The 25,982-nt window shown below is 42.3% G+C and overlaps 1 protein-coding gene across 1 annotated transcript in view; it reads right to left on the minus strand.

Annotated features, from left to right (window-relative positions):
* Positions 1-25,982, minus strand: part of SPICE1 (spindle and centriole associated protein 1) — a 102,153-nt gene that overhangs the window by 33,056 nt on the left and 43,115 nt on the right. The window contains exons 7-10 of the mRNA XM_010592948.3: positions 20,197-20,339; positions 19,847-19,984; positions 19,016-19,281; positions 17,586-17,717 (exon numbers count right to left, since the gene is read on the minus strand). Of these exons, the coding sequence (XP_010591250.1) occupies positions 17,586-17,717; positions 19,016-19,281; positions 19,847-19,984; positions 20,197-20,339 (679 nt within the window). The remainder of the gene's footprint in view (positions 1-17,585; positions 17,718-19,015; positions 19,282-19,846; positions 19,985-20,196; positions 20,340-25,982) is intronic.

Raw genomic sequence — 25,982 nt, forward strand, 5'->3', positions numbered from 1 at the left:
TAGCTTCTAGTTCAATGGAATCAGTGGTGTGCCTCCAGGTGGGATCATTCCTCCTTTTCAAACTAAGACCTCTAGACCTGCAGAGCATAGGGTAATGGGGACAGGAGGCAAAAATTTTGCAAGAGTAACTATGGGTAATAGTGAGTGGTGCCACTCCCATTTCTACCCCTTGATTCCTGGACTCAGGAATCCTGGCTATGGGAGAAACAGCACCATCTACTGGATGCTGGTTTAGAGCATATACAGCCTCCCAGAGAATACTGCTCCAACCCTGCAAGGTATTGCCACCTAGCGGATGCCATAATCGTGTCTTCAGAAGGCCATTCCATCGTTCTATCAAGCCAGCTACTTCAGGACGATGGGGAAACATGGTGAATTCCATGAGCATGGGCCCATTGCTATACTTCATTTGCTGTCAAGGGAGCTCCTTGATCCAAGGCAATGCTGTGTGGGACACCATGACAGTGGATAAGGCATTCTCTAAGTCCACAGACGGTAGTTTTGGCAGAAGCACTGCACGCAGGGAAGACAAATCCATATCCAGAGTAAGGGTCTATTCCAGTAAGAACAAAATGCCACCCTTTCCATGATCAAAGTGTTCCAATGTAATCAACTTGCCACCAGGTTGCTGGCTGATCACCTCAAGGGATGGTGCCACACTGGGGACTAAGTGTTGGTCTCTGCTGTTAGCAGACTGGGTACTCAGCAGTAGCTGTAGTAAAGTCGGCCTTGGTGAGTGGAAGTCCATGTTGTTGAGCCTATGCATGACCTCCGTTCCTGTCACTAAGGGCGCTTTGTTCATGAGCCCATTGGGCAATGAGGGGAATGGCTAGGGAAAGATGAGTGGTTTCCACTTGACTGTTAAAAAACCTCCTCTGCTGAGGTCACCCTTTGATGAGCATTCACATAAGGTACAAGTATCTTCACTTCTTTGGCCCATTCAGAGAGGTCTAGTCACAGAGCTGCAGTGAACTTGGGTGTGCACATATCTGTTTGTGTAAAGGCTCTTATTTCTCTAGGGTATATTCCAAGGAGTGGGATTGCAGGATCATATGGTAGTTCTATTTCTAGTTTTTTAAGGAAATGCCAAATCAATTTCCAAAGTGGTTGTACCATTTTACATTCCCACCAGCAGTGCAGAAATGTTGCAATCTCTCCATAGCATCCCCAACATTTATTACTTTATGGTTTTTGAATTAATGCCAGCCTTGTTGAAGTGAGATGGAATCTCATTGTAGTTTCGATTTGCATTTCCCTAATGGCTACTGATCGTGAGCATTTTCTCACATACCTGTTAGCTACCTGAATGTCTTCTTTAGTGAAATGCTTGTTCTTATATTTTGCCCATTTTTTAATTAGGTTATTTGTCTTTTTGTAGATAAGTTTTTGCAGTATCATGTAGATTTTAGAGATCAGGTGCTGACTGAAAATGTCATAGCTAAAAACTTTTTCCCAGTTGGTAGGTAATCTTCTCACTCTTTTGGTGAAGTCTTTGGATGAGCACAGGTGTTTGATTTTTAGGAGCTCCCAGCTGTCTGGTTTCTCTTCTGCATTGTTGGTAATGTTTTTTATACAGTTTATACCATGTATTAGGTCTCCTAGCATTGTCCCTATTTTTTCTTCCGTGATCTTTTTCGTTTTAGATTTTATATTTAGGTCTTTGATCCATTTTCAGTTAGTTTTTGTGCATGGTGTGAGATATAGGTCTTGTTTCATTTTTTTGCAGATGGATATCCAGTCAAACCAGCACCATTTGTTACAAAGACTGTCTTTTCCCCAATTAACTGACTTTGGGCTTTGGTCAAAAATCAGCTGCAGGCGGGGCCAAGATGGCGGACTAGGTGGACGCTACCACGGATCCCTCTTGCAACAAAGACTCGGAAAAACAAGTGAATCGATCACATACATAACAATCTACGAACCCTAAACAACAAACACAGATTTAGAGACGGAGAACGAACAAATACGGGGAGGCAGCGATTGTTCTCAGAGCCTGGAGCCAGTGTACCAGTCAGGTGACCTTCAGCGCCCGATTTGGGGCAGAGCCCAGATGGCACAAAAAAGGGGCCCAGCCCTGGCCCCCGAACTCATTCCGGGAGGGGGCCCAGCCAGTTCGCGCGGGCGGCATGGCAGCGTAGCCGGTGGGAAAGTGACTGGTCTTGGAGCGGGGAGAGCAGCGTCCAAGCCGGGGAGCCGTCCCGCCGGGATTTTGGCGGGGCCCGGGCATGGCATAAGCGCGGGGAGCTGCTCCATCACCCAGAACTAACCCCGGGAAGGGGCCCAGCCAGTTCGCGGGGGCGGCGTGGCGACACAGGCGGTGGGAGAAGTCCCCGGGAGACAGTGACGGATCTTGGAGCGGGGAGAGCGGCGTCCCAGCCGGGGAACCGTCCCGCCGAATTTTGACTGGGCGCAGGCACGGGATAGGCGCGGAGAGCTGTTCCACCCCCCTGAACTAGCCGCGGGGGGGGACCCAGTGGGTTGGGGCGGGAGGGGTGGCGACGCGGCCGGTGGGGGAGGTCCCCAGGGGGCAGCGACTGGTCTTTGAGCAGGGAGAGCGGCATCCCAGCCGGGAGGCGCGGTCGCGGCGCAGGCGCGGGGAGCTGCTCCGCTCACCTGAGCTGACCCCGGGGGGGCCCAGCCGGTTCGCGGAGGTGGCACGGCGACGCGGCTGGTGGGATGGGGAGTACCCGGGAGGCAGCGACTGATTTTGGAATCGGGAGTGCACCATCCCAGCAGGGGAGCCTTGACACTGGGCGTGGGGCTGGAAGCGGAGGATCTGACCGTGACTCCAGCGGGCCAGACCCCCCGGGGGCAATCTCCACACAGCCAGCACACATAGGCGACGCGCCCCACGGAAATCTCAGATATACTAATCATTCCAAGCAAGACAAGCAACTCTGGCTATATTCTGAGGTGCTACTCTCCTATCTCTCTGATCCCTCCCCCGCCCTCCCCAGGCGGCTTCATTAACATCCAAATAGCCTGAGCCAGAGAGAGAACTCTGATAGGGATCTGACTGCATTTTTTTTTAGCCCATTTTCTGGAAAAACTAGTTTCCCAGTGATGACTCCGAGACAGCAGTCCATATCAAACCACATAAAGAAGCAGACCATGGAAGCTTCTCCAACCCCCCAAACAAAAGAATCAAAATCTTTCCCAAATGAAGATACGATCCTGGAATTATCAGATACAGAATATAAAAAACTAATTTACAGAATGCTTCAAGACATCACAAACGAAATAAGGCAAACTGCAGAAAAAGCCAAGGAACACACCAATAAAACTGTTGAAGAACTCAAAAAGATTATTCAAGAACATAGTGGAAAAATTAATAAGTTGCAAGAATCCGTAGAGAGACAGCATGTAGAAATCCAAAAGATTAACAATAAAATTACAGAATTAGACAACGCAATAGGAAGTCAGAGGAGCAGACTCGAGCAATTAGAATGCAGACTGGGACATCTGGAGGACCAGGGAATCAACACCAACATACCTGGAAAAAAATCAGATAACAGAATTTAAAAAAATGAAGAAACCCTAAGAATCATGTGGGACTCTATCAAGAAGGATAACTTGCGGGTAATTGGAGTCCCAGAACAGGGAGGGGGGACAGAAAACACAGAGAAAATAGTTGAAGAACTCCTGACACAAAACTTCCCTGACATCATGAAAGACGAAAGGATATCTATCCAAGATGCTCATCGAACCCCATTTAAGATTGATCCAAAAAGAAAAACACCAAGACATATTATCATCAAACTGACCAAAACCAAAGATAAACAGAAAATTTTAAAAGCAGCCAGGGAGAAAAGAAAGGTTTCCTTCAAGGGAGAATCAATAAGAATAAGTTCAGACTACTCAGCAGAAACCATGCAGGCAAGAAGGGAATGGGACGACATATACAGAGCACTGAAGGAGAAAAACTGCCAGCCAAGGATCATATATCCAGCAAAACTCTCTCTGAAATATGAAGGCAAAATTAAGATATTTACAGATAAACACAAGTTTAGAGAATTTCCAAAAACCAAACCAAAGCTACAAGAAATACTAAAGGATATTGTTTGGTAAGAAAACCAATAATATCAGATACCAGCACAATACAAGGTCACAAAACAGAATGTCCTGATATCAACTCAAATAGGGAAATCACAAAAACAAACAAATTAAGATTAATTAAAAATAATAATAATAATAATACACATAACAGGGAATCATGGAAGTCAATAGGTAAAAGATCACAATAATCAAAAAGAGGGACTAAATACAGGAGGCATTGAACTGCCAGATGGAGAGTGATACAAGGCGATATAGAACGATACAAGTTAGGTTTTTACTTAGAAAAATAGGGGTAAATAATAAGGTAACCACAAAAAGGTGTAACAACTCCATAACTCAAGAAAAACGTAACGACTCAACTAACATAAAGTCAAACACTATGAAAATGAGGATCTCACAAGCTACTAAGAAAAACGTCTCAGCACAAAAAAGCATGTGGAAAAATGAAATTGCCAATAACACACATGAAAAGGCATCAAAATGACAGCACTAAAAACTTATTTATCTATAATTACGCTGAATGTAAACGGACTAAATACACCAATAAAGAGACAGAGAGTCACAGACTGGATAAAGAAACACGATCCATCTATATGCTGCCTACAAGAGACACACCTTGGACTTAGAGACACAAACAAACTAAAACTCAAAGGATGGAAAAAAATATATCAAGCAAACAATAAGCAAAATAGAAGAGGAGTAGCAATATTAATTTCTGACAAAATAGACTTTAGACTTAAATCCACCACAAAGGATAAAGAAGGACACTATATAATGATAAAAGGGACAATTGATCAGGAAGACATAACCATATTAAATATTTACGCACCCAATGACAGGGCTGCAAGATACATAAATCAAATTTTAACAGAATTGAAAAGTGAGATAGACACCTCCACATTTATAGTAGGAGACTTCAACACACCACTTTCGGAGAAGGACAGGACATCCAGTAAGAAGCTCAAGAGAGACACGGAAGACCTACTTACAACAATCAACCAACTTGGCCTCATTGACTTATACAGAACTCTCCACCCAACTGCTGCAAAGTATACTTTTTTTTCTAGCGCACAGGCAACATTCTCTAGAATAGACCACATATTAGGTCATAAAACAAACCTTTGCAGAGTCCAAAACATCGAAATATTACAAAGCATCTTCTCAGACCACAAGGCAATAAAACTAGAAATCAATAACAGAAAAACTAGGGAAAAGAAATCAAATACTTGGAAAATGAACAATACACTCCTGAAAAAAGACTGGGTTATAGAAGACATCAAGGAGGGAATAAGGAAATTCATAGAATGCAACGAGAATGAAAATACTTCTATCAAAACCTCTGGGACACAGCAAAAGCAGTGCTCAGAGGCCAATTTGTATCGATAAATGCACACATACAAAAAGAAGAAAGAGCCAAAAGCAGAGAACTGTCCCGACAACTTGAACAAATAGAAAGTGAGCAACAAAAGAATCCATCAGGCACCAGAAGAAAACAAATAATAAAAATTAGAGCTGAACTAAATGAATTAGAGAACAGAAAAACAATTGAAAGAATTAACAAAGCCAAAAGCTGGTTCTCTGAAAAAATTAACAAAATCGATAAACCATTGGCTAGACTGACTAAAGAAATACAGGAAAGGAAACAAATAACCCGAATAAGAAATGAGAAGGACCACATCACAACAGAACCAAATGAAATTAAAAGAATCATTTCAGATTACTACGAAAAATTGTACTCAAACAAATTTGAAAACGTAGAAGAAATGGATGAATTCTTGGAAAAACACTACCTACCTAAACTAACACATTCAGAAGTAGAACAACTAAATAGACCCATAACAAAAAAAGAGATTGAAACGGTAATCAAAAAATTTACAATAAAAAAAAGCCCTGGCCTGGATGGCTTCACTGCAGAGTTCTACCACACCTTCAGAGAAGAGTTAACACCACTACTACTGAAGGTATTTCAAAGCATAGAAAATGAAGGAATACTACCCAACTCATTCTATGAAGCCACCATCTCCCTGATACCAAAACCAGGTAAAGACATTACAAAAAAAGAAAATTACAGACCTATATCCCTCATGAACATAGATGCAAAAATCCTCAACAAAATTCTAGCCAATAGAATCCAACAACACATCAGAAAAATAATTCACCACGATCGAGTGGGATTTATACCAGGTATGCAAGGCTGGTTTAATATCAGAAAAACCATTAATGTAATCCATCACATAAATAAAACAAAAGATAAAAACCACATGATCTTATCAATTGATGCAGAAAAGGCATTTGACAAAGTTCAACACCCATTTATGATAAAAACTCTTACCAAAATAGGAATTGAAGGAAAATTCCTCAACATAATAAAGGGCATCTATGCAAAGCCAACAGCCAATATCACTCTAAATGGAGAGAACCTGAAAGCATTTCCCTTGAGAACGGGAACCAGACAAGGATGCCCTTTATCACCGCTCTTATTCAACATCATACTTGAAGTCCTAGTCAGGGCAATTAGGCTAGACAATGAAATAAAGGGTATCCGGATTGGCAAGGAGGAAGTAAAGTTATCACTATTTGCAGATGACATGATCTTATACATAGAAAACCCTAAGGAATCCTCCAGAAAACTATTGAAACTAATAGAAGAGTTTGGCAGTGTCTCAGGTTATAAAATAAACATACAAAAATCACTTGGATTCCTCTACATCAACAAAAAGAGCACCGAAGAGGAAATAACCAAATCAATACCATTCACAGTAGCCCCCAAGAAGATAAAATACTTAGGAATAAATCTTACCAAGGATGTAAAAGACCTATACAAAGAAAACTACAAAGCTCTGCTACAAGAAATTCAAAAGGACATACTTAAGTGGAAAAACATACCTTGCTCATGGATAGGAAGACTTAACATAGTAAAAATGTCTATTCTACCAAAAGCCATCTATACATTTAACGCACTTCCGATACAAATTCCAATGTCATATTTTAAGGGGATAGAGAAACAAATCACCAATTTCATATGGAAGGGAAAGAAGCCCCGGATAAGCAAAGCATTACTGAAAAAGAAGAAGAGAGTGGGAGGCCTCACTCTACCTGATTTCAGAACCTATTATACAGACACAGTAGTCAAAACAGCCTGGTACTGGTACAACAACAGGCACATAGACCAATGGAACAGAATTGAGAACCCAGATATAAATCCATTCACATATGAGCAGCTGATATTTGACAAAGGACCAGTGTCAGTAACAGTGAAGAATTCTATGGGAAAAATACTGAATGGTACAGGAAGCATCAAAAGATGATGGAAGGAATACACAGAGTCACAGTACCAAAAAGAACTGGTAGATGTTCAATCATTTCAAGAGGCAGCATACGATCAAGAACTGATAGTACTGAAGGAAGAAGTCTAAGCAGCACTGAAGGCACTGTCAAAAAACAAGCCTTCAGAAATTGATATAGTACCAACTGAGATGTTGCAACAAATGGATGCAGGGCTGGAGGTGCTCACTTGTATATGCCAAGAAATTTGGAAGACACCTACCTGGTCAATTGATCAGAGGACATCCATATTTGTGCCCATTCCAAAGAAAGGTGATCCAATCCAATGTAGAAATTATCCAACAGTATCATTAATATCACATGCAAGTAAAATTTTGCTGAAAATCATTCAAAACTGGTTGCAACAGTACATTAACAGGGAACTGCCAAAAATTCAAGCCAGATTCGGAAGAGGACATTGTACGTGGGACATCATTGCTGATGTCATATGGATCTTGGCTGAAGGCAGAGAACACCAGAAAGATATTTACCTGTGTTTTATTGCCTATGCAAAGGCATTCACTTGAGTGGATCGTAACAAATTATGGATAACACTGCCAAGAATAGGAATTCCAGAACACTGAACTGTGCTCATGAGGAACCTGTACACAGAACAAGAGGCAGTCATTCAAACAGAACAAGGCAAGACTTCGTGGTCTGAAGTCAGTAGAGGTGCGTGTCTCGGCTGTATGCTTTCATCATACTTATTCAACCTGCTTGCTAAGCAAATACTTCCAGAAGCTGGACTATGCGAAGAAAAATGCCTCATCAGGATTGGAGGAAGACGCATTAACAACCTGCACTACGCCAATAACACAACCTTGCTTGCTGAAAGTGAAGAGGATTTGAAGCACTTACTGACGAAGATCAAAGACTACAGCCTTCAGTAAGGATTATACCTTAAAAAAAAGAAAACAAAAAATCCTCACAAGTGGACCAATAAGCAACATAATGATAAATGAAGAAAAGACTGAAGTTGTCAAAAATTTCATTTTACTTGGATCCACAATTAACACCCATGGAAGTAGCAGTCAAGAAATCAAGCTACATATTGCACTGGGCAAATCTGCTACAAAAGACCTCTTTATAATTGTTAAAATGCAAGATGTCCCTTTAAACACTAAAGTATGCCTGACCCAAGCTATGGTGTTTTTAATCACCTCATATGCATGCAAAACCTGGACAATGAATAAGGAAGGCTGAACAATCGTTGACACCTTTGAATTATGGTGCTGGCAAAGAATATTGAATATACCATGGACTACCAAAAGAATAAATCTGTCTTGGAAGAAGTACAGCCAGAATGTTCCTTAGAAGCGAGGATGGCGAGACTTCATCTCACATACTTTGGACGTGCGTGTTACGGGGGGATCAGTCCCTGGAGAAGGACATCATACTTGGTAAAGCAGAGGGTCAGCAAAAAAGACAAAGACCCTCAACAAGGTGGACTGATGCAGTGGCTGCAATAATGGGCTCGAGCATAACAACAATCGTGAGGACAGCGCAGGATAGGGCAGTGTTTTGTTCTGTTGTAAATAGGGTCGCTATTGAGTCAGAACAAACTCGACAGCACCTAAAAACAACAACAAATTATATATATATACACACACACATATGTACACATACATATATATATACACATATGTATATATGCATACACATTAAGAAAAAAAACCAAACCCAGTGCTGTCGAGTCAATTCCGACTCACAGAAACCCTATAGGACAGAGTAGAACTGCCCCATAGAGTTTCCAAAGAGCGCCTGGCGGATTCGAACTGCCGAGCCTTTAGTCAGCAGCCATAGCACTTAACCACTATGCCACCAGGTGCTCCTTGGAAATATACCTCTGTGTGCGTGCGTGTGTGCGTGCGTGCGTACATGCGTGCGTGTGTGAATCAACTCGAGGGCACTGGGTTTACTGGGTTTATATATATATATAAACAAACAAACGTTACCACTAATTCCAACAGGTCCCTGAGTGGTACAAACAATTTATGCTTGACTACTAACACAAAGGTTAGCAGTTCAAACCCACCTAGCAGCACCATGAAATGCCTGGCAATCTGCTTCCATAAAGATTACATCCCAGAAAGCCTCACGTTCCAGTTTGTAACACATGGGGCCACGAAAATGCACGGCTGTAAAGACACAGATATACAGACATCTGATAAAAATCACACGAAGCAAGAAAAAATTTTATTAGTATATATTGCTAAATGAAGTATACCGTGCATTTTAATGAAGTACGCTGCTGCTGTTGTTAGGTGTCGTCGAGTGGGTTCCGACTCATAGAGACCCAAAGCACAACAGAACAAAAACACTGCACGGTCCTGAGCCATCCTTATAATCGTTGTTATGCTTGAGCTCATTGTTGCAGCCATTGTGTTAATCCACCTCATTGAGGGTTTTCCTCTTTTCTGCTGACCCTGTACTCTGCCAAGCCTGATGTCCTTCTCCAGAGACTGATACCTCCTCACAATATGAACAAAGTATGTAAGACGCAGTCTCACCATCCTTGCCTCTAAGGAGCATTCTGGTTGTACTTCTTCTAAGACAGATCTCTTTGTTCTTTTGGCAGTCCATGGTATATATTCAATATTCTCTGCCAACACCACAATTCAAAGGCATCAATTCTTCTTCAGTCTTCCTTATTCGTTGTCCAGCTTTGACATGCATATGATGCGATTGAAAATACCATGGCTTGAGTCAGGCGCACCTTAGTCTTCAGGGTGACATCTTTGCTCTTCAACACTTTGAAGAGGTCCTTTGCAGCAGATTTGCCCAATGCAGTGTGTCTTTTGATTTCCTGACTGCTGCTTCCATGGCTGTTGATTGTGGATCCAAGTAAAATGAAATCCTTGACAACTTGTCTTTTCTCAGTTTATCACGATGTTGCTCATTGGTCCAGTTGTGAGGATTTTTGTTTTATCCTGAGGTGCAATCCATATTGAAGGCTTTGGTCTTTGGTCTTCATTAGGAAACCCTGGTGGCATAGTGTTTAGTGCTACAGCTGCTAACCATAAGGGTCTACAGTTCAAATCCACCAGGTGCTCCTTGGAAACTCAATGGGGCAGTTCTACTCAGTCCTATAGGGTCGCTAGGAGTCGGAATCGACTCGACAGCACTACGTTTGTTTTTTTGGTTTAGTAAGTGCTTCAAGTCCTCTTCATCCTCAGCAAGCAAGGTTGTGACATCTGCGTAACACAGGTTGTTAATGAGTCTTCCTCCAATCTTCATGCCCCGTTCTTCATATAGTCCAGCTTCTCAGATTATTTGCTCAGCATATAGATTGACTAGGTATGGAGAAAGAACACAACTCTGACACACACCTTTCTGGACGTTAAACCAATCAGTATCCCCTTGTTCTGTCCAAACAACTGCCTCTTGATCTATGTAAAGATTCCTCATTAGCACAATTAAGTGTTCTGGAATCACCATTCTTCACAATGTTATCCATAATTTGTTATGATCCGCAGAGTCGAATACCTTTGCATAGTCAATAAAACACAGGTAAACATCCTTCTGGTATTCTCTGCTTTCAGCCAGGATCCATCTGACATGAGCAGTGATATCCCTGGTTCCATGTCCTCTTCTCAAACTGGCCTGAATTTCTGGCAGTTCCCTGTTGATATACTGCTGCAGCCATTTTTGAACGATCTCCAGCAAAATTTTGCTTGCATATGATATTAATGATATTGTTCTGTAATTTCCACATTCGGTTGGATCACCTTTCTTCGGAATAGGCATAAATATAGATCTCTTCCGGTCAGTTGGCCACGAAGCTGACTTCCATGCTTCTTGGCATAGACGAGTGAGCACCTCCAGCGCTGCATCTGTTTGTTGAAACATCTCAATTGATATTCCATCAATTCCTGGAGCCTTGTTTTCACCAATGCCTTCAATGCAGCTTGGACTTCTTCCTTCAGTACCATCGGTTCCTGATCATATGCCACCTCTTGAAATGACTGAACATCGACTAATTCTTTTTGGTATAATGACTCTGTGTATTCCATCTTCTTTTGACGCTTCCTGTGTCGTTTAATATTTTCCCCATAGAATCCTTCACTATTGCAACTCGAGGCTTGAATTTTTTCTTCAGTTCTTTCAGCTTGAGGAACGCTGAGCATGTTCCTCCCTTTTGGTTTTCCATTTCCAGCTCTTTGCACATGTCATTATAATACTTTACTTTGTCTTCTCGAGAAGCCCTTTGAAATCTTCTGTTCAGTTCTTTCACTTCATCAATTCTTCCTTTTGCTTCAGCTGCTCGACATTCGAGGGCAAGTTTCGGAGTCTCCTCTGACATCCACCTTGGTCTTTTCTTTCTTTCTTGTCTTTTCAATGACCTCTTGCTTTCTTCATGTATGATGTCCTTGATGTCATTCCACAACTTGTCCGGTCTCCGGTCACTAGTGTTCAATGCGTCAAATCTATTCTTCAGATGGCCTCTAAATTCAAGTGGGATATACTCAAGGTCATATTTTGGCTCTCGTGGACTTGCTGATTTTCTTCAGTTTCAGCTTGAACTTGCATATGAGCAATTGATGGTCTGCTCCACAGTCGGCCCCGGCCTCATTCTGACTGATGATACAGAGCTTTTCCACCATCTTTTTCAACAGATGTAGTCAATTTGATTTCTGTGTTTTCCATCTGGCAAGGTCCATGTGTATAGTCGCCATTTATGTTGGTGAAAGAAGGTATTTGCAATGAAGAAGTCGTTGGTCTTGCAAAATTCTATCATTCAATCTCTGGCATTGTTTTTATCACCAAGGCCATATTTTCCAACTGCTGATCCTTCTTTTTTGTTTCCAACTTTTGCATTCCAATTGCCAGTAATTATCAATCCATCTTGATTGCATGTTTGATCAATTTCAGACTGCAGCAGCTGATAAAAATCTTCTATTTCTTCATCTTTGGCCCTAGTGGTTGATGCATAAATTTGAATAATAGTCATACTAACTGGTCTTCCTTGTAGGCGTACGGGTATTATCCTATCACTGACAGCATTGTACTTCAGGAGAGATCTTGAAAGGTTCTTTTTGACGATGAATGCAACACCATTCCTCTTCCAGTTGTTATTCCCAGTATAGTAGACTATATGATTGTCCGATTCAAAATGGCCAATACCAGTCCATTTCAGCTCACTAATGCCTAGGATATCGATGTTTATGTGTTCCATTTCATTTTTGACGATTTCCAATTTTCCTAGATTCATACTTTGTACATTCCAGGTTCCAATTATTAATGGATGTTTGCAGCTGTTTCTTCTCATTTTGTGTGTGCCACATTAGCAAATGAAGGTCCCGAAAGCTTTACTCCATCCACGTCATTAAGGCCGACTCTGCTTTAAGGAGGCAGCTCTTCCCCAGTTGTCTTTTAAGTGCCTTCCAACCTGGGGGGCTCATCTTCCAGCACTATATCAGACAATGTTCCGCTGCTATTCATAAGGTTTTCACTGGCTAATGCTTTTCAGAAGTAGACTGCCGGGTCCTTCTTCCTAGTCTGTCTTAGTCTGGAAGCTCAGCTGAAACTTGTCCTCCATGGGTGACTCTGCTGGTATCTGAATACCAGTTGCAAAAACTTCCAGGATCACAGCAACACGCAAGCCCCCAGAGTAAGACAAACTGACAAACACGTAGGGAAATGAAGTATACTACATACAAAATACCTACTAATAATATTCTTTTCTTGCTATATTTGATGATGTCTATATAACTGTGTCCAATTTTTTCCCTGAAATCCACACTCTTATATCCAACAGCTACTCAATTATCTCCATCTAGAACTCAATGACCCTTCTCAAATCAAAATGTCCAAAGCCAAACTTCTCCTGAAGTCTTCCCCAGTTGATAATAGCTAACTGCTCAAGCCAAAAACTGGAATCTCCTTTGATTCTTCTCCTTCTCTCTCATGCTGTATCCGATCTATCAGCAAATCTCACTGGTCGTCTTCTGGGTTTGACCAATTGTTTGTTTGAGGCACCTTGAGTTTCTAAGTGAACTCCCGGAGCACCAGAGGGCATTTTAAAATTTCAAAGAAAATAATGATTTGTGACTGTCAGATACCAGAGAACTACTAGCTCAAGATGGCTTACAGTTTCAACATTAAATCATTCTACAATCCCTTTAGATGACGCTGTACCTTCACGAAGCTGGGTTTCAGCAGTTACAATGCTAAAAAGCAAGGACTGCACGAAAAGCAATGTGGAACAACAACTAAGAGTGATGGTGTCCAACAGGACTCCAAGTTTAGAAAAGCTATACAGTGCCCAACAGGTACAGATATCCCTTAGATGTCTAAGGTTATTTAAAAACGAAATTAAAACATTACTTTTTCTTTTAACTTATATGTATTATTTTTTCACATAGCTCCTAAGTTGTTACAACATAGTTATCTAGTTGTGTGAGCCCAGCGACTTAATAAATGGAAGTGCTAGGTATTTCTTTTGGCTTCAGGTGTGTGAGACACTGTGAACCGAGGGCACCATAAACTGAGAAAGGTGGCAATCCCTGATCTAGTCTCAGCATAGCAGGCAAGAATGACCCTCTTAAAAACCTAAGTGAGATGCAGGAAGAGAAGGGCTTCAAGGCATCTGTCAGTCGCTTGCACAAATGCCTGGCTCTTCAGGACCCATGCAAAGAGGGCCAAGAGGGTCACAGAGCAGGACATAGAGAAGAAAGAGTAATCCTTTGTCAGGGACCATTTCTAAACAGGTAGTAAAGCCTCTTGTTTTCTGGGGGGAGAAGCTTTACTAAAAGACCTAAGTGAGATCACATCTGTTCTCTGCTCTAAAGCCTTCAAGGGCTTCCCAGCCAAGTAAAAGCCCAAGTCATTAGCCAGCTGGCAAGGCCCTGACCTTGTCTCCCACTGACCCGTTTACCACACTCCACTCTGGCCACACAGGTCTCCCTGAGTTCTCCAGGTACACAGACACCTCCTGACCTACGCATTCACTGTTCCTTCTGCCTTGACTGCTCTTCTCTCAGCCGTCTGACCGCTGGCTGGCTCCCTCACCTCCCGCTCCCTCACCTTCTTCTGCTCTTTGCTCAAATGTCACTTTCTCAGGGAGGCACGGCCCATCCCATTTACAACTGCATTCCCTGACCCTAGACATTCCCCATCCCTCTTTTCTGCTTTATTTTTCCTTATAACACATACCGCCATCTAACTCAGTATATACTTTTTTTTTTTTTTTAAGAATTTATGTACAATGTAAGCCCTACAAGGGCAAGGATTTTTATGTTTCATTGGCCTTTGCATTTCCTGCACCTAGAACAGCACCAGACCCACAGGAGGTGTTCAATTAAGATTTGCTGGATGAATCAGTACATTTTAAAACTGCAGGTCTTCTCGAGGGAACTGAAAATGTATGTCCACACAAAAACGTGCATGTGAATGTTCATAGCAGCAGTGCTTGTAACAGCCAAAGAGGAAGCAATACAAACGTCCACCAACAGATGAATGGACAAACAAAACACAATACACGAACAAAATGGCATATTACTCATCCATAAAAAGAAATCAAGTACTGATACACGCCACATCATTGTGCCAAGTAGAAGAAGCCATACACAGGAGACCGTGCATTATATAATTCCATTAATATGAAATGTCTGGAATAGGCAAACCCACAGAGGCAGAAAGATTGCTGATTCCCAGGGGTGAGAGAGAGGAAAATGCGGAACGACTGCTAAAGATTATAGGGTTTCTTTCTGAAGTGATGAAAATGTTTAGGATAGTGGTGATGGTTACACGAGGAGCCCTCATGGCACAGTGGTTAAGCACTTGGCTGCTAACTAAAAGGTTGGTGGTTCAAACCCATGAGTCGCTTCCCAGGAGAAAGATGTGACAGTCTGCTTCTGTAAAGATTACAGCCTAGGAAACCCTATGGGCAGTTCTACTCTGTCCTATAGTGTCGCTGTGAGTCAGAATCAAAGTGACAGCAATGGGTTTTTAATGGGATGGTTACACAATTTACACGACCTTGTGGATATACACTAAACACCACTGAATTGTACACTTTAAAAGGGTCAATTTTATAGTATGTAAATTTTATCTCAATTTTAAAAACTGTACATCTTATATCTAATGCCTACCGACACAAACACAATTTGCCTACTATGATTTTCTAGTCTCTTTTGGCTGATAAAAAAAAGTAATAATAACAACTACTCGAGAACACAAATATGAGTAAACAGTCTCTGCCCTCACACTGCTTACAGTCTCAAGGACAGGCACACACGTAAGTGTAACAGAACCTGGTAAACACAACGACAGTAATATCCACAGAGTATGAGAAGCACTCAGGAAGAAAACTTAAGGTACCATAGAAGCAATAAGGTTTTCCAGAAGGTGCTGCCTAAGTCCTAAAAAAAGGAAAAGCAGCAATTAGCCAGACAAGTGACAGAGAACTCATCTAACCAATACAAAGATATTGTAAAAAAAAAAAAAAAAAAACTGTAAATGCCATCACCTGTAATTACAGGAGGTTTTGTCAAAAGCTGTCCTCTAAATACTGTATGAGACCACTATTAGAAAAACTCTAGAAAAAGTGTAAACACAGAAGAAAATATTCTTTGATGGTTACAAGGGTGTGGAGGGAGGGAGAGAGGTATTCACTAATTAGGTTATAGACAAGAACTATTTTAGGTGAAGAGAAAGACAACACACTATACAGAAGAGGTCAGCACAACTAGGCTGAACCAAAAGCAAAGAAGTTTCCTGAATACAACAGAACCCTTCCAAGGCCAGAGTAGCAGGGACGGAGGTCTGGGGACCATGGTTTCAGGGGACATCTAGGTCGATTGGCACAGCAAAATGTATTAAGAAAACGTTCTGCACCCCTCTTTGGTGAGAGGCATCTGGGGTCTTAAACGCTAGCAAGTGGCCATCTAAGATGCATCTATTGGTCTTAACCCACCTGGAGCGAAGGACAATAAAGAACACCAAAGACACAAGGTAATTATGAGCCCGAGAGACACAAAGGGCCACATAAATCAGAGACTACATCAGCCTGAGACCAGAAGAACTAGATGGTGCCTGGCTACAACCAAGGACTGTCCTGACAGGGAACACAACAGAGAATCCCTGATGGAGCAGGAGAGCAGTGGGATGCAGATCCCAAATTCTCATTAAAAAAACCAGACTGAATGGTCTGACTGAGACTAGAGGGACCCTGGAGGTCATGGTCCCCAGACCCTTTGTTAGCCCAAGACAGGAACCATTCCCAAAGCCAACTCTTCAGATAAGGATTAGACTGGAATATAAGGATACTGATGAGGAATGAGCTTCTTGGCTCAAATAGACACATGAGACTCTGTGGGCAGCTCCTGTCTGGAGGGGAGATGAGAAGGAAGAAGAGGACAGGAGCTGGCTGAATGGACATGGCAATACAGGGTGGAGAGGAGGAGTGTGCTATGTCATTAGGGGGAGAGCAGCTAAGAGTACACAGCAAGGTGTGTCTTAAGCTTTTGCATGAGAGACAGACTTGATTTGTAAACTTTCACGTAAAGCACAATAAACAAACACTAAAAAAAAAAGCTGTCCTTTGCTGTTTTAAACTAAGCATCACAATACTCACTTCACATTTTGGATAACCTAGTGTTCTCGCCTTCCATGTGGGAGACCCGGGTTCAATTCCTGACTGATATACCTTACATGTAGCCCCCACATGTCTGTCAGTGGTAGACTGCATGCTGCTACTATGTGAACAAGTTTCAGCAGAGCTTCAAGACTAAGACAGACCAGCAAGAAGGGCTTGGCAATCTACTTCCAAAAATCAGTAAATGAAAATCTCATCAAACACAAGGGATCACTGATCCACCACCGACCACAGGGATGGCACAGGACTGCGCAAGGTTTCATAAAATTGTGCCTGTGGTCACCGTGAATCAGGGCTGACTCAATGGCAGCTAACAGCACTGTCATACTGGTAGGGACCAGCTAAAGTAGATGCTGTCTTCCCCACTAACTAAAAAGTTTCTTAAAGGCAGTAGACTTATTCTGTAAATCTATTTGTAGCCCAAGATCCTACTATGGTACCTCCCATATAAGAAATTTTCAGTAACATTTACGATTGACAATAGCAAGGAGGTGATGAGTACTCACATCAGCAAAACCAACCCGAGGCAACGACAGAAGAATTTCCTCCACTCTTAAAGATGCTCTACACCACTAGCACAGAAAAGTCTGAGGCCTCATCTGGGTACCTGTGCGGCAGCATTTTCTTCCCTGAGGAGGAGAATTTCAGCTGTCAGGGCATCGATGAGCTCTCGGTGATCGACCAGTGCCTGCTCCAGCCGCTGCCTCGTCTCCACTTCTTCACGCAGCTGCAGCTCGCTCTACAAATAAATAACAAGTCAACTGCTGGCCGTAGCACCATGTGCTGAAAACTGAAAGTTGTTACTGAAAGCTATCAAAGAAGACAACATTTACAAAGACATATATATTATCTGGCAGTTATGAGAATTAAAAATTTTACTAACCCAAAACCAAAAACCCATTGCCGTTGAGTTGATTCCGACCCATAGTGACCCCACAGGACAGAGTAGAACTGCCCCGTAGGTTTTCCAAGGAGCGCCTGGTGGATTCAAATTGCTGACCTTTTGATTAGCAGCTATAGCTTTTAACCACTGCTCCACTAGGGTTTCCAAAAAAATTTTTACTAAGAGATTTATGTTTCATTAAATAAAATGTACGACTTTCATCCTCTTCCATTAAATAGAATACAATGAACAGAATGGTATACAGACCTAAATAACTATAGTTTTTGTAAAAGAAAGTGCAGGGAAATACCCCTATTTGCTTGAATACACACAGGCTATGTCTAGAAGGATACACTGGTATCTGACAATGACAGCTGGCCACATGGAAGCCAACAGGCTAGCTGGAAGTTAAGGGTAAGAGCAGGGTTCTTCACTGAGCACCATTCTGCATCTCTGAACATATCATCTAGTCAAAAGTTAAGTCTGTGAAAATATAATTTAAAATAAATGACTACAGGTCTCAATGGCATAGCTTTATAATCAGTAACTAGCTGGAAGACACATGCCTCTGAGCCTGCACTTTCTGACCTATCGAGTCTACAGATGACAGACATCCACTCTCCACAACGAACCAACGTGGGAGTGGGATGCAGAGCGAGGCAGGAGGAGGAAGACACACTTGGTGGTTCTATTTACCCTACAGAAACCCTGGTGGCGCAGTGGTTAAGCGCTATGGCTGCTAACCAAAAGGTCGGCAGTTCAAATCCACCAGGCACTCCTTGGAAACTCTATGAGGCAGCTCTGCTCTGTCCTGTGGGGTCGCTATGAGTTGAAATCGACTTCACAGCAGCGGGTTTTTTAGTTTACCCTATAACTAACAAACAGCACTATTTGGTGGTAATACATGAGAACATTTTCTTTAGAGCAGATTTACCTTACTAATCATATTTTGCTAAAGCTCATATTAAAATCACTATCATTTATCTGATCATGTAGCAATGGATGGTAGAGGCCAAGGAAGAGGATAAACTTTTACTGAGGTATTTTAAACAAAGCTACTCAAGGCTAACTGTACTTTATTCAGAGGTTGCAATAAATTAAGTGGAGATGAGAAAAACCCCAAAGATGAGACTCTCACGACCTCATGCTCTCACCTCTCTCAGGTAGCGAACCAGGCGGCAGAGGGCGCTCACCAGGGACAGAGTGAAGCCAGTGAGACCCTGACTGCCCTGCAGGCCCTTGACCTCGCGCCCTGTCCACCGCTCGTACTCTTCCATCTCACGTCCCACCTCATCTATCATGTGCTTGAGGACGTCCAGGCTGGAATTGTTGGTACCTGGAGAATCTGCGGAGGCTGGGCTAGCTGATAACGTATTTTTCTTCTGCTTGGAAGGAGCACGCAAATCCGGTTTTCTTTTCACTGATGACAGAAATTATTCTATTTTTAAGGCCAGGAAAAATTAACTCAAAAACTGCTAGAAAAACCTCTTAGACAGCTGCCTACGATCTATCAAATATTTGTACAGAAGTTCTCACTACGCGGTTTAAACCAGGTTTACGTTATCTACAAAGAGTGGATTAGAACCACCTTTCTACTCAGTTATGTGGGATGGAAGGGAGCATTTCTTAGCTACCATTAAACAAACTCTTACTTAACTGGATCCATCTCGATGAGTTTAAGGGTTAAAAAAAAAAAAGAAACACTAGGGATTAAGATAAAATAATCTCTGGTTGGTGCAAACGGTTAAGCCCTCCACTACTAGCCAAAGGGTTGGCGGTTTGAACGCACGCAGAGGCGCCTCAGAAGACAGTCCTCGTGGTCTGCTTTCTGAAAGGTCGCAGCCTGGAAAACCTTATGGAGCGCGATTCTGCTCTGCACACATGGGATCAACTCAACAACAATTAGCAACGAGAAGGAGAGATGAAGATGGCTGCATCAAACTAGATGTTTAAAGAATTCATCTTTGTAAGCTAAGGAACTGAACCTTTATTTAACAGCTCTTTTGGCTTCCTGGGGTTCAGCACTTGCCCCACAACATAGCTGGAGTCTAGAGTCTCAGAAGGTTCTTCAGGCTGGAGCCTGGTGTGGACTCTCTTGACGGCATTGGTCGCATTCAGAGCAGCTAAAAGGAAGAACATTTCCAAAAGCATTTCATCTCAATTGAACAAGTTTTTTTCAAAGTATTTCAATGGATAGATCCATCAGTATTTCACTCAACTAAGCTACAGCAATCAAAACTCAAATATAACATTCCTTTACAAGGCTACTGTGTTCAAGAAAGAACCCCACAAAGCAGGCTAGTAATCCCAGAAACAACGCAATGGAGAAACAAACCTCTTCGTTCACCTGGTGGAGGGGCAGATAACGGAGTCCCTGGCGAAGGTGCTCTCTGTGGCTCTGTCGCTATTTTCTGCTGAATATCAGTCCACAGTTTATTAATTAACTCAGAGTTTTCTTCCTTCAGATGGTGAAGAAACCTATAAAATCCATGACAATAAGGTATATTAGAGCCCTGGTGGTGCAATGCATTAAGCACCCGGCTGCTAACTGAAAGGTCAGTGGTTTGAACCCACTAGCAGCTCCGTGGGAGAGATGTGCCAGTCTGTTTCCGTGTAGACTACAGCCCTGGAAACCCTATGGGGCAGCTCTCCTCTGTCCTCTAGGGTCACTACGACTCAGAACCAACTCAACAGCTATGGCAATGGGGTCATTTATCCAACTGCATACATGCTTAATTTGAAGGAGCTTTTACTAACTCATAATTAAAAGAAAAAAAAACTTTTCACTTTAACTGATAAGACAGATGGCCAAAATGTTTGTCATCTAAGCGTTAAAAGGAGTTATTCTGACTCCTCTCCAGTTTCCTCCCTACCTTGGCCCCTAAAGTGGGAGCTTTCTGTCCCTTCTGAAGTACTGGGGCACTCTCTCCATCATCCTATCTCTCCCTACAGAAAAGGAACGAAACACCTATGGACCAGCCCCTTCTGGCTTCTCTCTCCTACAAACGAGCCTGTCCACAGAGCACGGCCACCCTCTGCTCATCACTGAAGTACACTCACTGCAGCAGAATCTGCCCCTGTGGGGTGGGGAGGTGGGGAACAGGTGAAGCAGTTTTAGGAGGTTCATATTTGCAGGCTCTTTGGTTACAAAGCTTATGCTATCATCAACTTCATCACTGACAAAGCTGATATTTTCATCTTTAACTCTCTGATTTACTTGTCTGCTTCTCAAATGAACTGAGACTTAAAAGAGAAAGGGGGCCAAAAAGAGGAAACATCCCAAATGTCTACCAACTGATGAATGGATAAATAAACTGTGATATAGCCATATAGTAGACTATTATTCAAACATAAAGAAGAAATGAGATACTGATAAACGCTACAACATGGATGAACCTTGAAAACATTATGCTAAGTGAAAGAGGCCAGGCATAAAAGACCACATACTGCTTGATTCTATACATATGAAATATCCAGGATAGGCAAACCTGGACATTTTTGCCTTATAGATACAGAAAGGTGGATTAGTGCTTGCCTGGGGGGGTGACTGTTAAAGAATATGGAGTTTCTTTTTTACAGTGATAAAAATGGTCTAAAATTGATTGCACTGAATATTATACTTTAAGTGGGTAGATTCTGTGGCATCTCAATGTAGCTGTTATAAAAATATTTTTAAAAAGAAAGGGAGAATTTTACTTGTGGCCCCAAAAATCTCAACCTAAAGGAGAAACCTACAAACAGAGAGCACATTAGAACACTAAGATCTATGCTAGTCATGCAAAGAGGACCAGTTACCACAGCATCAGAAAGACCCCTTTGGGAGACAGTGTTGGCTCAAAGTCCACCCATCAGGATAAATTCCAACAAGAATTTGCTATAACGAGGTTTGTGTACAAGTTTGGAAAATAAACACCAATTAGTCTGCAACTTACATTACTGTATCTGTCGTGAATTGAATTTTGTCTCCCCAAAAAATATGTGTATCACCTTGGTTAGGCCATGATTCCCAGTATTGAGTGGTTGTCCTCCATTTTGTGATTGTGATTTTGTGTTAAAAGGATTAGGGTGGGATTGTAACACCATCTTTGCTCAGGTCACCTTCCTGATCCAAGGTAAAGGGAGTTTCCCTGGGGTGTGGCCTGCAAGCAGAGAGTTGGGGACCTCATGCCACCGAGAAAGCAGAACCAGGAGCAGAGCGCATCCTTCGGACCCAGGGTCCCTGCTCCTCAGAAGCTCCTCGACCAGGGAAAGATTGAGGACAAGGACCTTCCTCCAGAGCCAACACAGAAAGAAAGCCTTCCCCTGGAGCCAAAGCTCTAAACTTGGACTTGTAACCTACCAGACTATGAGACAATATATTTCTCTTTGTTAAAGCCATCCACTTGTGGTATTTCTGTTATGGCAGCACTAGATGACTAAGGTGGTATCCAGTGTCTATACTTCTAAAAGTCAAGTTACAGGAAACATAACACAAAAATAACACACCACCACCTGTTACAGGCTAAATAACGGCCCCCAATAATAGTCCACATCCTAATCCAATGAACCTATAAATGTCACCTTATATAGCAAAATAGGGTTTGTGCAGATGGGATTAAGAATCTTGAAATGGGGAGACTATGCCAGATTGTTAGGATGGGCCCTAAATACAATCACATGTATCCTTATAAGGAGGAGGCAGTGGAGGATTTTCACACACCCACAGAGAAGAAGGCAACATGAAGGTGAAGGCAGAGACTGGAGTGACAAGGACCCAAGCCACAGAATGCTAGCAGCCACCAGAAGCTGGACAAGTCAAGGAACAGATTCCCCTCTAGAGCCGCTAGAGGGAGTACGGTATTGCTGACACCTTGATTTGGGTCCAGGGAACTGATTTCAGATTTCTGGTCCCCAGAACTGTGAAAGAATAACTTCTGTTGTTTTCAGCACCAAGTCTGTGGAAAATTGTTACAGCAGACTCACGAAAGTAAACACTGCCTTACATTTATGTGACAACTTTCATTAAAAAAAGCTCAAAGTGAATGAAGAACACTAAATACACAAGGTAAATGTGAGTCCAAGAGACAGAAAGGACCACATAAACCAGAGTCCCCATCAGCCCGAGACCAGAAGAACTAGATGGTGCTCAGCTACCACTGATCACTGCCCTGACAGGGAACAGAACAGAGGATCCCTAATGGAGCAGGAGAGCAGTGGGATGCAGACCTCAAATTCTCACAAAAGACCAGACTTAATGGTTTGACTGAGACTAGAGGGACCCTGATGGTCATGGTCCCCGGACCCTTAGATAACCCAAGATAGGAACCATTCCCAAAACCAACTCTACAGACAGGGATTGGCCTGGACTATAAGGTAGACAATGATGCTGGTGAGGAGTGAACTTCTTGGCTCAAGTAGACACATGAGACTATGTGAGTGACTCCTGATTGGTGGTGAGATGAGAAGGAAGAGGGGGACAGGAGCTGGTTGAATAGACACAAGGAATACAGGGTGGAGAGGAGGAATGTGCTGTCTCATCAAGGGGAGAGCAGCTGGGAGGGCATGGTGGGGTGTGTATGGCTTTTTGTATGAGCGACTGACTTGATGTGTAAACTTTCACCTAAAGCACAATAAATAAATTAAAAAAAAAAAAACTCAAAGTCCTTCCTCTACATTATCCTTGAAATACAAGGAAAAAAGTCTTTATCTCTGTATGACCATAAACTCCCTTAGATCTGGAACTCTGCTATAATCAGTTTTATTTTGGGTAATTTACTGCTGGCAATTCAAGCTCCTTCCCTTTTCACTGATGAGCACTTGCTAATGCTATTTCACCGCATCATAGACTACAGTAAGATTCTAATGACATCATTTCACAGATAACTTAGCAATATCAGCATCTAATTTACATCCTTAACATAGAAACCCACACCCAAAGGAAGCTGCCCAAGCCTCTAGGAACATTCCTTCTGATCCAGTTGTTGCCACAAGGAAATGGCGCCTCTCAAATTTTTCCCCCCTTTTTAGCTAGGGTTGCCTTTAACATCACCCTTTCCTCTCTCAAGCCTAGACTTCCTTCTCCCCACACAGAAGTTTACAGAGCAAGCCCGGCAAAGGCAAAGGGAAAGTCAGGCCAATGCTTGCAATCCCTGCTCCCTGACCCTGGGGGCACTGGCCCCCAGAAACATCAGTGACCCAAGTAGAGGCTTTTCTGGATTGGGCCAACAACCTAATTGTTGTTCTTGTTGTTAGGTGCCGTCCAGTCGGTTCTGACTCATAGCGACCCTATGCACAACAGAACGAAACACTGCCCGGTCCTGGGCCATCCTTACAATTGTTGTTATGCTTGAGCTCGTTGTTGCAGCCACTGTGTCAATCCACCTCGCTGAGGGTCTTCCTCTTTTCCACTGACCCTGTACTCTGCCAAGCATGATGTCCTTCTCCAGGGACTGATCCTTCCTGACAACATGTGCAAAGTATGTAAGACACAGTCTCGCCGTCCTTGCTTCTAAGGAGCATTCTGCTTGTACTTCTTCTAAGACGGATTTGTTCGTTCTTTTGGCAGTTCGTAGTATACTCAATATTCTTCGCCAACACCACAATTCGAAGGCATCAATTCTTCTTTGGTCTTCCTTATTCATTGTCCTGCTTTCACATACATATGATGCGATGGAAAATAGCATGGCTTGGGTCAGGCGCACCTTAGTCTTCAAGGTGACATCTTTGCCCTTCAACACTTTAAAGAGACCCTTTGCAGCAGATTTACCCAATGCAATGCATCTCTTGATTTCTTGACTGCTGCTTCCATGGGTTTTGATTGTGGATCCAAGTAAAACGAAATCCTTGACAACTTCAATCTTTTCTCCGTTTATCATGATATGGCTCATTGGTCCAGTTGTGAGGATTTTTGTTTTCTTTATGTTGAGGTGAAGTCCATACTGAAGGCTGTGGTCTTTGATCTTCATCATTAGTAAGTGTTTCAAGTCCTCTTCACTTTCAGCAAGCAAGGTTGTGTCATCTGCATAACGCAGGTTGTTAACGAGTCTTCCTCCAATCCTGATGCCCCGTTTTTCTTCATATAGTCCAGCTTCTCGGATTATTTGCTCAGCATACAGATTGAATAGGTATGGTGAAAGGATACAACCCTGACGCACACCTTTCTTGACTTTAAACCAATCAGAATCCCCTTGTTCTGTCTGAACAACTGCCTCTTGATCTATGTAAAGGTTCCTCATGAGCACAATTAAATGTTCTAGAATTCCCAAACTGACAGGCACGTAGGGGAAAAACCTAATTATCATGTATAATATTACCTCTATGAGAAACTGTGTTCAGTGTTCACAAGTGCATATACTCTGATGAGAAAATAACTTAAGAGGTTGTATACTGTACTCCTCATATTTTACAGCTGAAAAAATAAAGACCCACAGATAACCTAGCTAGTAAATAACCAAGGGCTTAAATCTCTAGATTCCTATTCTAATACATCTTCTAAAACCTCATGCCAATTAGCTGAAAAGTAATCTTCAGAGGTGTAAGACATTCAAAAAGTTGGTAACTGCCTGTTCACACGCCTACACAACCCCAGAAAAACCAGTGCCGTCGAGTCGATTCTGACTCATAACGACCCTATAGGACACACCTAAAGAAATAAAATTAACCTTAACCAATCAAATAAAAAAACAGTTGTTAAAAGTTCAAATGTAAAGGATAAAAGCAATTGTGTACAAGACTATTCACATGTAGGCTCTGAAAGGAAAAGTGCTTAAAAGATGGTATATATTTCTAGATACTCCTTAGAAAATGGTGACTGGCTAAATTCAAATCACTCCACAGATCCTCCAAAATACTATAGTTCAAAAGAAGCAAATAAAAGAGAACCTAACCGACACCATCTACATTACTGCAAGACAGAGACTACTAACTTCTTATTACCCATAAGTAGAAAACTAAACACCAAATTCCAGCACAAAGAGGCAGGGCCAAGATGGCGGAATACTCAGACACTTCCTGTGGTCCCTCTTATAGCACAGACCGGAAAAAACAAGGGAATCGGTTATATATGACAATCTAGGAGCCCTGAACATCAAAGGCAAAGTTGAGGAGTTGGACTGAGCACCAGGGGGAGGGAGAGAGTTCAGA

The sequence above is a fragment of the Loxodonta africana genome, chromosome 1 (assembly GCF_030014295.1).
Source record: "Loxodonta africana isolate mLoxAfr1 chromosome 1, mLoxAfr1.hap2, whole genome shotgun sequence".
NCBI classification, from domain to species: Eukaryota; Metazoa; Chordata; class Mammalia; order Proboscidea; family Elephantidae; genus Loxodonta; species Loxodonta africana.